A 14830-nucleotide genomic window follows, 5' to 3' on the forward strand; every position below is an offset into this window, starting at 1 on the left:
TTTAACCAAGGTTGGTAAGATTTTCTAAATAACATTATGACATATATAATATTTGTCAAGCGTCTGTTTGTCAAAAATTGGAATAACATTTAGTTCAACATACACTATTTTAAAGGATGTTTTTGCAAAAGCGTTAAAAATTTGTCTGAACTGGCTCCGTGCGACCTCTGGGTACTCAGCGAACTCGTAACGTCATGCGCGGACGCAGTTTTGACACGATTGAGGAGATAAAAACCGAATCAACGAGGGTGTTGAAGGCTATACCGGAAAAAAGACCATTTCGTCTATTTGAAGAACTGGAAAAATCGAAGACAAAAGTGCGTTTTATCGTACGGAAATTACTTTGAAGAAGATGAAATTGAATAAATAAAAAAATTACGTTTTATAAACAAATTCATCTTAATTTTTGATAACAGTGTTAACCATTTCCACTCCAAGGCTGTTGCTCCAAGGCTTGCGATTCTAGAATATATTTTATTCATTCGTGATTCAAACATTTTAGTAACAAAAATCTTTCCTGTTTTAAAATTTTCCGCAAAAAGAAGTATTGCACCATGTCGAGTATCACTCGACTTTAAGTGGAAAGGGTTAAACGTTGAGTGTTTGTGTGTGAGGTGTTAATGAGTGTGTGTGTTGACAGCGCTGAGGCAATGGCGAGTAGCGCGGGTGCGGCCGGCGGGGGGATGCAGCGCGCGCTGGTGGAGGACGGCAACTTTGAATTCGTAAGTCAGCTGCACGTCGTCACGCTGCTGCCGCTGGCGCACGCGCACGCGCATGCGCACAACGCGCACAACGCGCACAACGCCCGTAAGTCCGCAACCCGCGCATGCTCCGCCCACCTCACGCCACTACCGCCCTCTACTCCATGTCTCTCTCTAACACCATTTCTAATTTTATATACTCTTTTATATGTTATGGTTTATTTATTTATTAACCTAAATAACTCTATCTACACATATATGACATATGTTTCATTAGACGAAAAGTCAAGAATTGCACCATAGTTCAAATTATGGTAGTTTACAAATGATTCGATTAAACAAACATAAACAAAACAATAAAGCCTATCGCACATTAGGGCGTACCATTATAGTGCGAACCATTTAATTTTAATTTTATTTATATATTCTTTATTGTAAACGATAGAAAATATATATACATAGTAGCATAACAGTAAAGAACAGGTACAATGGGCGGTCTTATCACACGAGGCAATTTCTTACAGACAACCATAGTATGAAAATAGTAGAAGTATAAATAACGGGTAGTTTTCTACAAAACATATACGTATATAAGATATACACTTATAATAAATGCGGTATAATACATTTTATAAATACAAAAATAAAATAAATCGTCATATTCACTTTGAAAGTATAAAGAAACAGAGAAAGAAGTAAAAATCATTTAAAAGATAAATAATCAATGGTCTAGGTAAAGTTTTTTAACCATTTTTTTAAAGTAGTGAGTTAAGCCACAATCGAACTGTGTGGTAAAAGATTTGGTCATAACCAAAGAAGAATGCGCTTTCATTTTTAATTTTAGATTCTTATTTTATGAATTTTCATGAAATTCCTAAATTGTTTTAAGTCCTCCCGTACCACTTATTACATTCAGGACAGGGACTCCTTTATTTTAAATAATATTTTCAGTTTCGTATTTTCTTATCACTCTCCTCTTCGGTTCTTTTTATCTCCTTTCAATCTCTTAACATTTACATTCCATACCCCACTTCTACTCTCTTTCTTCGCCACACCCTTTTGGTACATCACAGTACAATTTCAATTTTGATTTATTTCTTATCCGACCTTTGTTGCATTTTTACTTATCACCTCCTTAATCATTGTTCGTACCTCAAAAAAATATGGCAACACTCTGTGTCTCTCACTAGGCTGGCCATAGTTCCGCTCTCCACCCTTCTTCCTAACTCCAGCTCACAGCCTGTCCTTACACTTGCAAATAAGAGACATCTGATTTAGGGTTTTTGTAATACAATTGATTTTCTGTTAAAAATACACGGTTACACTTATATGATTGGATGATATATAAAATATCCGGTATAATCTAAAATATAAAGTGTAATATTAAATAAATCTTATATCGAAAATTGTTAATTTACATTTAAAAGAGCAGCTGTTGAGTTTCTGGCTTCATCTTCTCAACAGATCAGAGTTCAAAATAAGTTTTTAATATAATTTGTAAAAATATCTATTATTTTAACAAACCCATAAGATGGTACGATAGTGATATTATGATATGTAAAGGAATAACGATCTCATGTAGTTGGCAACACTCAAACATTATATATAGACTCTCACCCGTGCTTGCTTATAGCGTGTATACATCTGTCTCTCTCACACCTCAATGTTGCCTCTTACTAATTTCTAACCACATTATATATAAGGAATTTATGTATATATTATATAAATAGTCAATTGCGGACTTACGGGGGTTTTAAATGAACCATTTTATTTTTAAAATGGCAACCATTCTTCAAAGAATTTCAACTGTGATATCCGTTCATGGAATACGTTTGCTCTGAAAAAGTTTGACAAGAAGTGACAAGGAAACTTTGGGTGTAAGAAAAAGTGATACCACCTATAGGTTTAGTGACATAATATTTCCAGGTGTATATTATAGGAGGGAGCAGCAGAAAGTAACTCAGTCTGAAAATAAGAGAGTGGGGGGTGAGAAAAGACAAATTTCAAGTGACGTATTTTATGAACGGCTGTGTATATATATATATACCTAAATGTTTACTGTTTAGACCATGGATGCACAGACCGCGGCCCGCCGGTCGAATACTGGTGGCCTGCCGACAGCAAAAATAATACTCTCGTACATTCGAAAAATATTGAATTCTATTCCAGAATAAAACCAAAAAAAATTACTTACCTATACTTCTGGCGGCCGGCCCTCCATCAGTTTATGATTTGACCGAATGGCCCCTAGTCTTAATAAGTCTGTGCAACCATGATTTAGACTGTATGAAGTATTTTTGTACGGGAAGTCCCGTCAAGTAAACCACAGATAATATAACATAGAATATCACCTTATTATGATTAGATTAAAAATATTTTAATGTATATAAGATCTGTACCCCACACCATGTAATTGGGAGAGTTATTCTTAAGCCTACACTGCAAGATCGAATCAAAGTGACAGACGTTGTTTGAAGAGTTGTTTGTTCGAAGTGACGGGGTATGTCACTCGGATTCTTGGGTGCTGACCACTGGTAGACGAAGCTTGGAGATCCCCTTACTTGGTGGAACGACGACGTGATGGTCACGGGAAGACACTGAATGCGGGCAGTTCCAGACCGGTGCCTCATGGTGGTCTTTGGTGGAAGCTTATGAATGAAGAATTTACAAATGTATCCCAGCACAATATTGTGATGATACAATATAAAGCTTCCATCTTTAGTCTGTAGATATTTTTAGTTTTTAATTTTATTTCATCACTGAGATCACCGTTCACGATATTGTCGCTTCTTCATCTGAGTAAGTATGTTCCTATGTACATACTTGCTCTGATGAAGCAGTACCTCTTCTTAGAACGTCCACCCATAAGGAAGACAGATGTTTAGGTCATTGGAACCTGTTGTAAATCTATTGGGAAGATTTATGTCCAGCTGTGGGTGGACGAAAATGTAAAAGTACGTTACGGCATTATTCCGTCTGAGCGACGCTATATTGAACGTTTGTGATCGCAGTGTAATATCGCTCGCGTCAAATTTTTAGAAAATTTCTTTTCCTTTTTCTTTCACTTTAACGTACAGTCGAAGAGAAAATGTTTATCATTTAAATATATGAATGAAATTAAAAATTTTTTTTTTTATGTATTGCATAATTATCATTATATGAGATGTTAGGGAATATATAGTAAAATATTTAAACCTTTAAAAATGTAGTAATTCGAATTTGAATTTTTTCATACTATGTTATTACATATATTAATTGGCAGAAAATGAGCTATACATTCACCCGTTTATATTTATTTCTAATCAGTGTCTGTGTAGTATTTATCTGCGTTTTAATATTAACTATATATTCATAAGGATAAAATAAATGATTTGATCATTTTTACTCCTTTACTAATGGTTATAATCTCGTATATTAAATTCAGACATAGTTATAACTGTTTACAAAAAAATACGTCTGACTGTACTTTTGGTGGAACAAACTTATTGTCGCCATCTCGCTTATACCTATGTATAAGCGAGATAGCGATGTGACTCGCCTCGCGTTCAGAGCGCACTAGAAATTTGGCGCGAGCTGTACCTTAATTGGAGGTAGTTATGCAACAAAATCCATTCCACACTTAGATGAACAAGATGTTTTAATAACGGTAATTTATTTTAAAAAAAAAGTAATTTAAAAGATTAAAATGGAACATTGTCAGTTGTAATAGATCTTTGTTATACATCTTCTAAAGTATATCCACGATTGCCATTGGGACCAAGTGGCAAATACCAGCCGGTAGACGCGGTGTTGGAAGTTCCCCCTCTTGGTGCACCGATGACATAGTGAAAGTCCTCGGAAGGATTGATGTTGTCGTTGAGTGATTCTTTGCAGTGAACGTATATCAGCTGACATGGAGATGATATATGTCAGGTATATTTATTGACAATCAGTGAAAAAGATAAAAATAAAATTCGTTTATTCAAAATTGGAACTTTTAAAAGAACTCTTATGTATCTATTTATTGTATAAATCTATTTTATTTTTGACTCTACTCGTGTTCGCAAGGTGTTATAGTTGTAGAGGAAGAAACTACATAATTACACTTCTTTTAATATAGTTTAACAATATAGATTTATATATGTATACTTTATCAGATGTAGCGTATGAAATCAAAATAATCACATCACTGCCAAGGATTATCGTTTATTGAATAATAAGCTTCTTCCGTTAATGATGAAATAGTTTAGCTTTTTGGGGAGGTTATAAACAGTTTGATTTAATTTAATTCTTGGTGAATAAGTTATAATAAGTGGTTTGGATGTTGTCTGCATAAGTACGTCCAATTAAGGGTGGACGGTGGCGCCATAGATGGCGCCACGTGTGATGTCGTGACGGACGCATGTGATCACGCAGCTGGCCTACCTATCGGAGGGCGAACTGGAGGCGCGCATGGCGCGGCTGGACGCCGAGATGGAGGCCGAGATCGAGCAGTTGCGCGCACGCTACGACCTCAAGCGCCGACCCATCCTCGACGCCATACACCTAAAGCGCAAACGGCAGCAGAACTTCTAGCCGCACCTTGACCTGCACGCAGTACTCGACACGGAGCGACACGGCCATGTCCCCGCCCCCTTCCCTTACCGGCGGAGCCCTCCCCCCCTCTCGTCAGATGAGTACAAACATACAGATTTATAGTACGTTGAAACTTTCAAATATATAAAGCGTATCTCTCCACAGACTTGCGTGTTGCATAGATAATACAAAACATCCCATAGCGTGTCTCAACTCCCGGCATCGTTGTATTTATTTAGACAATTGTAAAGCTGAACCGTCACATGCAGTGGAGACGCGTGGTTTCCTGAACAGTCCGCAGCTGTATGAGCTGTTCAGTGACGAGCTTATTAAAATAATTTGCGAAACTGCAGCGAGAGATTCAGTTTGATGCGCTTCGCGTCAGGGAGTGCCAAACATTTTGAAAGCATTTAACTAAGACGCATTTGTTCCTAAATACGTAATGACGGCCAACTCGCTTTCTGCCGGCCAAATTTTTTAATGAAACGTTTCTATGGAAACACCGCCACGTTTTTTGCTCGGAGAAGTGAAATCTTCAATAGTTTTAGACGATTAATGTAAGTTGTTAATGTAGTATAGTCTAGCGATGAGAGACATATCTTTTATGCAACCCGACCGCTAGATGGCGTTGGCTTGTAAACAGAATAGATGACTGGTGCCACAGATTACCTATAAATAGATTTGCAATACAAGCGCTAATTATTTGCTTTCTTGTGGGATACTATAAATCCTTTTACTTAAGGATTATTACTAGGAATTAAAACAACAATTCAAAATCGAACAGACAACATTGTTTTGTTTATTTTGAATCTACATTAAATATAGATAGTTAATTTGAATACATAATACTTCTGTTGTAATAATCCTTGTAAGTAAAACAGTATTGCTAGTGTCTTGTAAATCTATTAGTGGTTACAACGTGCGGGAACGATTTCAAAGTTAAATATTATCATTAACTGTTTATTTAGATGATTTTGCGATTTATCATTTTACACCGACGCCATCTAGCGAGCGACAGAGTATATTTTCTTTCGAACCAAACATATTTTTGTAGCTTGACGGAGGAGGATATACCCTTGTAGTATATTGTAATAAACTCATGACAATATATATTGTGTAGATAGCTTAGTATTTTATTTTAAGTCGCATTTGATTTGTTTTCTAGATTCAATTCGTGCATTTGTTATTTCTCGAGCCTCTGTTCGTTAAGTTCCTTGCGTTCGTATCTCAGATGTAACGCAACGCAGATTGTATTATAAAACTATATATTAGATTATATTCGTATGACCTTAGAGGGTTGTGAGATTTGAATTTATTCAGATGCTAAAGTCTATGCAAGATGGCGTGGTAATTATTTTTTCAATGAACCTATATAGACAGGCTTTAGGAAGACACAACTATTCCTCAACAGCACCATAGTTACGTGAATTTAATTTTTAACAAATGGTATTGATGCTTTCGACGAATAACACATTAATTCAATTTATTATTGAAACTATATGCCTCATGTATAGTATGTCATTTATTTATAATTTAAAAAGATTACATATTTTGGCGCCAAAATTGATAGTAACATTTTTTTATCTGTATGTCTTGTCTATTATTAATTTTAATAATAAAGCTATAGATAATTCTGAATACGCGCCCAAATATATGTAACCTTTAATTTGTAATTTAATTCAATTATTATTATATGAATTTAATGCAATTTGTCGGGAGCATTAAACCCGAGTATACGTCATAAATGTATTTTAACAACAAATATTATAGAAGTGCCATTAAATATAAATGATTCAATGTATTTTAATAAAACCAAGCAATAGTTTTAGTCGATTTAGAATTTTTTATCCTGTCTATTGATTATAAATAGTTGCGGATTGACTTTGATTTTTGTGCCATTCGCGATTGAAATTTGGGTACGAAAAATGAATAATATTTTTTTAAATGATTATTGTACGAAATTCGCATATATAATTCGATATAAATTTTTTCCTGGGAAAAAATATTTTTACAATATAATTTTTTAATCGTTTACTTTTTTTTTGTTACTGGCGCCGTGATGTGTGAAATTCTTTTGGCGGGATATTTCTAGCTGATGACATTGGTGTGACACCTGTCAAATGTTTCCCGCGAAATAGTTTGACGCGTCACGGCCGACGCGGTAATCGGCCTATTCGAACATCGGATGAGAGTTTTGTCTGCGACTGTACAGGGTAACGTAATGTAGGTGTATGTTTAAATTCAAATTGCTTAGAGCACAGTCCGCTGGTTTGTTTAGTTGTGTTAACGAATAAATGTCACGCATTGTTGATTTGTTTCGTTCGTATAATTATTGATGCATAATGTTTTTTTTACATTGTCCCCGCGGTGTGTCAACAGAGCGGTAGTGTTGTTGGAGATCTCGTTGTGTTCGAATGTTTGTTGTTGTGTGGCCTTGGACTGTTCTGTGGGATCGCACAAAGCCCGGCACACGCAACCCAGTGCTACCAAATTTAACATATTACCATCCAGAGATCCAGGCTGTTCATGTCGCGTGTGAAGGGCTTTCCGCCTATTTCTAGTTGGTTGGTAGTAAGAAGGGAGTGCACTTTGTAATTCTGTAGTCTGTTGAAGTGTTGATAGCTGATTGCATTATATTTTTGGACGGACGAATCGCAAATTAAAGAGGATAAATGAAAAAACGACTTTTATTTAATATATTCTTTTATTATATGTATGATGTCAGTGAAGATCTCTTGATTTTTGATATAATTAACATAATTAAAAACATTTTTAAAGTGCAAAAACTATATGTAAAAAAATTTGATGGTCACATTACAGCAAAAATCACGAATGCTCAGTACAAAGCAATGCAATGTCAAATAGGATAATTAATAAACAAATAACGTGTCAAGAAAACAGCTTACATGTGCAGTGCATTTAAGATAAAACCTAACATCCAATATTCTGTTTAAATAGTTCATGTTTGAACACTAATAGAGACTCATAATCACAGATAATGTAAACATGCCTTCAGTTATAATAGAAAAGACAAATATATGCTTATAAAACTACAATAATATGTTACAGAAAAATCAATAAATGCAGTTCGGTGGGCAAGTAAACCAAGTTAAAACTAAAAAAATACAAAATAGTAATACACAATGAAACAGCAACCAAGTTACATAGAAATAGAATATCTAGGTGCATATCATATTACAGAAAGTGATCAAAACATAGCGATTTGCAAGAAATGATGAATGTAACAAACATTGAATTTAAAAAGGACCATCTTCTCATATTTCATAATTTAGAAAAAAGTATCATAGTAAGGGAAACTGCTATTCTTTCTTGTTCTTTATTCAATACGACATAAATTGTTGTAAAAAATCATAGGTAATTTGTAGTTTGTATTAAAGTACAAATGTATGAAATTAATAAATATTCAATCTCCCACTTTATTATTTAAAATTTCTTTCTTGTGTTTATCATCATAAACAATATCTTTAATGGCATATTTATGTTATAATTGGTGCTAGTATCAAGTATCACACAACCTATTTAGATCATACAGTACTACTGACATGCTGCTTTAATATTTAATATAATATAAATTTGCATATACTGTATATATATTGTTTTTACCTGATTCAAGAACATACAAAACTAAGGGGTTTAAAACTAAATGAAAATCATGAAAGAAGTATTCTTGGTTGCCAAAAATAAACAAAGAAAATTCTGCTAATGATAATATATAAAGATGTCCAGTGGGTGTGTTAAATTAAAAAGGTGGGTATTCCTAAAAATAAACTGTAGGTGTATATATCATATAAAATGGGGTGACTTTAAAAAAAATCTTTTTTTATCTACAATATTAATTATTTTATACTCCTTGATACATATTTAGCTGTAATCCTTTTATAAATATACTACATATATAAACTACAAATGAAATGTCAAAATGTGTAACAAGTTACAAAGATTGTTCAATTATTAATCTCTCTTGTTTGTTTACAAAGACCACAGTTCTGAAGACAAAAGAAGACAAGCTAGGAACTCATACTAAAGCAGTGTTTCATCACTATTGTCAAATTTATTTTATTAATCATGAATTTTGAAATCAAAAATATATATAAGATTACAAAATTACCAATAAATCAATTTTGCATATAAAATATACAGAATCAAATAGAATATTTGAAAAGAGATTCAATTCGGTTATATCTCATCACCATGGGATGATAATTTTTAATTTCAAACCAAATGACTTAGCGTTTAATTTTGACCTGAAGATATTTACTATACAATAACATTTTAATAAACTTAACAATCAAAACTACACTTATATAAAACATTTCATATACATCCCTGGAATTTTATTTAACAATTTATAAAAATCATAATTTATCACATAAAAGCTGTCACATCACAGACTTGAAGAGTAAAAATATTTTATGGTTGTAAGTCTTAGAAACTTATTTTCTCTTAAGAACTCTTATATCAGGCACATGGCTATCTAGTCATTACGAACCACGTGAATAATACAGAGTGGATACATCAAACAATTATTTTAAAAATAGTCGCTACAATTATAAGAAATTAAAATTTTCATTAAAATTATTACAAAATTTACTCTACCTTTCCATCTAACTATAGGACAGCACAAATAATACAAATTTTAATAATACTAGAATGTTTTAAACAGAGATCAAAGTTCGAAACAAATGCTTTGGTTAAATAAACTATATCATTAGTCTAACGAGTTGAACTCTTTAAATTCATGTTAGTCGCTATTCACATTCGTTAGTGTCGAAGTATCATCTGACAATAGAAGAAACTGTCCAACACTGGAAAAAAAGAAATAATAATTTTTATTTTGTACAAAAAATATATGAAAAGGACAAGAGAGACACTAACAGTAGTAGTTAAACTTACTGTATCATAGTTATATATATATATATATATATATATATATATATATAGATATATATATATAGAAAATAAAATCGTAAAAAATATATATTAACTGAACTAAGCCTAGAGTGAAGTAAAAGTAACAAAATAAATTGTATCAAAATGAAATTTATGTCTGTCTTATCATATGAGAAATAAAAAGGCCATCATCATTAATCAGCCGATAGGCACTGCAAGGCAGGCATAGCCGGGTTGCGAACTTAAGTGGCGACCTTGACACAATAACGTTTAAGTGAACTCCTTTCTCCGTTTGAAAATTATAAGAAAATATATTATTGGTAAAATTTATTTTATAACACTGATACTAAATTTTGAATATTTTTTTTGTTATTTTAGTGTTAGTGTATTTATTTGCATTCTTTTTTGAGTTATGCCCCCCTCCCCCCGCCCCTATATCACTTCACAAGCCTCTCCATAGATCGCCACAATGATTGGTGTAGCGCTACCAATTTAAAAAAGATATATCTTTTTAAAATTTTCTATCAATTCCATGAAGCACATTCATACAAAATTTTCCTAAAATTTTTAAATACAAAAGTCCTTTCTATTTATTTAATTATCAATAAGACGAAAACTTTACATAAATACATCTGAATGTACAATCTCGGAATAAGTACATTATCACAGTGTATATTTGCATTTATTAATTATTTGAAATTACTTTATTGTGAGTTATCTGTACCAAGACATTCATTTTCCTTATAGTCAGTGGCATTGACATATATAATCTGTACTAGATGTACATTCAAGACAAATATGTTATAGTGTAAGATCTGGGTAGAATATGTTCAAAAATGTCTGCATACTTACAGTATTGCACAGCGCTGGCAAGCAGCTCATAAATTTGCAATGTTCCCATTCCATTCAAAACAATTTCACTGACGAAGATATACACCACTCTTGATGTTTCAAACAATGAGTCCAGAAGTAACCAAGTGGTTATACTCCGATTATCACTTGCACCACGTTTTATCATGATGCCGCTGTTGACCAAACCGATTGCACTTGTTCCAACCATTATACCAGTTATCAGGTAGTGAATAACTGAAATTAAAAATTAAATCAACCATTCAAGAATCTGTTAGTTCGTTAAAACATTTAACCTCTAGAAATAGAGTAGAAACTTGAATTAGACCACAGGTCCTGCAGTTTAATAAAAACTACAGTAATAAATACTCAAATCGAATTATGCTGCAAATATACATAGAAGATTCCCAAAGTTCACCAACAATGTTGTTTTCTCTACAGGATTTCCAAATACTAAATCTTATATAATAAAAAATTACATTATCAATTGCACCTTACCAACATTGGTTCCAACCAATGGTTTCTTATAGAACTCTTGCGGCATCAAGAGACGCAACAGGGCAAACACTAATGATGTCGCCGCAGATACCTGCAACATAACATTCATGTTTTTAGCATAATAGCAATGTTTTTCTGTAGGAAATATCAGCTTCAACTTGCACCGGTCTATTGTCTCCATTCAAGAACTCTTAAGCCAGCCACTTCTGCTAGCTATTTTATAAATGCATAGTACTATATAATACAGATGTTAGCAGTCACAGTTTAACCCAACAAATAGGCTTTGAATGCATCATAATTATGTTGCTGAAGAAATTATATACATGGCGGGAGAATATTGAAAGATAAACTCTAAAGGATGCAAGTTTCTTGTTTTAGTCTAGACCAGTGATTCCCAAAGTGGTCTATATCGACCCCTAGGGGTCTATGACAACCTGCAAGGGGTCTACGTCAGCGAAAAAAAATTTGGGGGTCCATGATAGTGGATTTCAACACATACACTGGTAGTACCTATTTACTTACATCATACTATCTTATAATATCAAAACATTAACATTATTTATAAAAGTACCTATGAAGTAAAAAAATTATTATATATGTTTATAAAATTGTGTTAGTTGTAGGATGTTGGTATTTGCTTTGCAGTCGCAAAACATTTTGAACTTGTCCTGAGAGTTGCAGTCCCGTGTTTATTTAACCCTTTGCACTCCAGCCTAGTAATGCATAGAGGCTACCAGCAACTCCAGCACTATATTAGTTCCAAGTACATACCTATGATGTAGAAGAAAAATAGAGTCGTTTCAATAAAACAAAATTTTTATTTCTTAGCTATTTTATAAACAAAACATATTCTAACTTATATTATAAAAGAAAAACATAAATTTTAGGACTTAAAATTTCTTAAAGTGTGATATCTTTCGAAACAATTGCCCATATGCATTCGCGGTTTACCGGGACAAGTATCACAGTATTCCGAAGTTTCGCGTCTTTGTCCTTTTTCCTGTCTATTAGAACAAACAATACAATCTCTTTTCTTGCCTTTTCGCAATATGTGCAGTTTTTTGTCCAGTCTTGTTTCAGTTGCTGAAGTGGAAGGTCTTGATCGATAACTCTTCCGTGAAATACAGTTTAAAAAATTGTAATGGTTCCTCGATGTTGAAAACTTGTGGCCCTGGTATTTTATTTCCTGTTGAAAAATTGATTTTTTCCAAAGGAATGTCGCTTCCCGTAATATTACTCCATACATCGCCGTCTACAGATGGTGTATCTTCGTCCTCTAAATCTGATTCAATAATTGCAATTCTTCTTTTTTTTCTAACTACTATTACGTCACTATCGTCACTATCTGTCTCTAAATGATCTTCTAATTCTATTTCACTTAAATCGTCGGCAAGCAACGCAAAATCGAGTTCATCTTCCACATCACTTATTTCACAACTATCGTCAAAATTTTCGCCTTCCATCTTCACTAGGGTTATAACGTTATGAGTGTAACGAAATAAACTTAAATAGAGCACTTTTTACTCTTATTACAATGTAAGCATAATAAACGTATCATAAACACTATAAGATAAGCACAGACTATTTTGCTTACCTAACTGTTAAGGGCACCAAGGCAGCAAAACAACCATGTCGCCGCTACGGCGACAGCGGATTTATTGTTAGCTTTTTAATGTCGCAAATACGGCGACAACGGAGTGCAAAGGGTTAATGTTACATATATTTTACATAACATATACAAAATTTTATTTTGAGTAGTTTTAATTTAAATTCAATTAATAAATGTATAAATTAACATGTGTTTTTACTTTAAGTTTTTAACACTAAACTTCACTACAGTTAGAAATTTACAGGAAATCAATATCAGGTAAGTAGGGGGTCTACCCAACACAGAAAAACATGGCAAGGGGTCTACGACACAAACAAGTTTGGGGAACTCTGGTCTGGACTAACATTACTGCAGAAATGGTAATTAGTGCAGAGCACAGATGGTCCTTAGGGTACAGCTCTAGCATTTAAGTTCATGCACAATGTTCATAGTGAAAATTTCGTCATTATTAAATGTAGTGATGGCATCTGGGATGGCATTCTTAAAGCACAGTTTCTGCATCTCATAGTTCCTTTGATAAAAGAGACTGATAATGAGATGGTAGGCATTGTAATACTTTGTCTTATCTCTACAGATCTGTTTCTCCAACCAAGCGGCACTGCATTTATTTTGCATCTGGAAGACATGGTAATATCTAGGATGTTATTGTTGAGAACCTTTCTGTGCCCCTTCACTCCGCCTTTATCCCAATCTTTACCTCCTTTATTGCAACCAGTCATGTTCTCAATTTTTTCCTATGTGCATAGGTCCTCATAGAAAAATACCCGCTCAACCTATGCCTCTTTTATAGATATCAAAGCACAGGGGGCCCCCATAAAACCTGGGCACATCCTCCTACATCCTGCATTATTGTGTATAGATTGCCCTTTATAAATTTATTATAAGGGCCTTTCTCCACTTAGGTTCTGGAGGAGATATGTGCATGGCCGCAAAAACATCTTTTAAATTTTTGACTTTCTTAGCTGTTCTGAAACTTGGAAACCATGGAAACTTTCCAATACCTCTGTAAGTGTGCAGCCATGGGCAAACGCTTATATGCATACGTCTATTTACCACTAAACTAAAAACTAAGGCTTAACATTTGTAGACATTGACAATTCTAAATATCATTGATAAACATTAAGTTAATCAACATGTTCAAATGGCAATTTGCTATTACTACAAGATTTAAATTAAATATTTTCAATATTATATATCCTGATTTCCTTGGTTTTTAAAGATGCGATGTTTATCTTCAGTTCTTAAAAGTTAAATAACGTACTTACAGAGAACACGGTTGCCACTAGGCGAACATAAAACTTTACGTCCATCAATGGCATCTTCTTTGACTGCGTGGACATTATAAGAGTAACTCAAATAGTAGGGCTCTGCTTTGACATCCACTTGAATGCAATACCTTCAACTCTAAAAGATCACTGTAGGAAATAAATCAATAATGATTGGGAATGTTGTATATCAAGGAGTATAATAACACTAGAGTTGCATATGCAACAAAATCACAGTTCAGTCGGTTAATCGGTTTTTGGAAATGTCATTAAAGGTGTTTAAAATAAATATTATTTAAATAATTATATAAATATTATTGCTTACTTTTATATTCATATTTAACATATATAAATATAACATATTAAGATAATAAAATTAAAAAAAACTTATTTAGTGGAATTAACAAGATCTACTGAAAAGCATGATTAAGATGTAATATAAA

General features: G+C 33.3%; 2 protein-coding genes across 4 annotated transcripts in view; one reads left to right on the forward strand and one right to left on the reverse strand.

Annotated features, from left to right (window-relative positions):
- The window catches only part of hpo (serine/threonine-protein kinase hippo), a 55002-nt gene extending 47072 nt beyond the window's left edge, over positions 1 to 7930 (forward strand). For 2 of the 3 annotated variants that reach the window (XM_068770462.1, XM_068770459.1), the window contains exons 10-11: positions 641 to 722; positions 5097 to 7930. In XM_068770462.1, coding sequence (XP_068626563.1) covers positions 641 to 722; positions 5097 to 5255 — 241 coding nt within the window. In that variant the 3' untranslated portion in view covers positions 5256 to 7930. The remainder of the gene's footprint in view (positions 1 to 640; positions 723 to 5096) is intronic. The other variant, XM_068770460.1, reaches the window with a different exon arrangement.
- Positions 7931 to 9423: 1493 nt separating this feature from the next.
- Positions 9424 to 14618, reverse strand: LOC137926938 (uncharacterized). The gene is made up of 4 exons (XM_068770686.1): positions 14388 to 14618; positions 11514 to 11604; positions 11019 to 11252; positions 9424 to 10081 (listed from the first exon to the last, which is right to left on the reverse strand). The coding sequence occupies exons 1-4, from the start codon at positions 14460 to 14462 to the stop codon at positions 10038 to 10040; spliced, it is 444 nt and encodes a 147-aa protein (XP_068626787.1). The 5' UTR covers positions 14463 to 14618; the 3' UTR covers positions 9424 to 10037.
- Positions 14619 to 14830: the final 212 nt, after the last annotated feature.

The sequence above is a fragment of the Battus philenor genome, unplaced genomic scaffold (genome assembly GCF_028537555.1).
Source record: "Battus philenor isolate CCGP_79_NKW_IND1 unplaced genomic scaffold, ilBatPhil1.0.hap1 SCAF_3, whole genome shotgun sequence".
In the NCBI taxonomy this organism is placed as follows: domain Eukaryota; kingdom Metazoa; phylum Arthropoda; class Insecta; order Lepidoptera; family Papilionidae; genus Battus; species Battus philenor.

Coding starts and splice junctions, on each gene's coding strand:
- LOC137926938 (XM_068770686.1), bottom strand. CDS start 14,462: ATGTCCACGCAGTCAAAGAAGATGCCATTGATGGACGTAAAGTTTTAT. Junction 11,605..14,387: donor TAGTGGCAACCGTGTTCTCT/GTAAGTACGTTA, acceptor GTTATGTTGCAG/GTATCTGCGGCGACATCATT. Junction 11,253..11,513: donor ATTGGTTGGAACCAATGTTG/GTAAGGTGCAAT, acceptor TTTTAATTTCAG/TTATTCACTACCTGATAACT.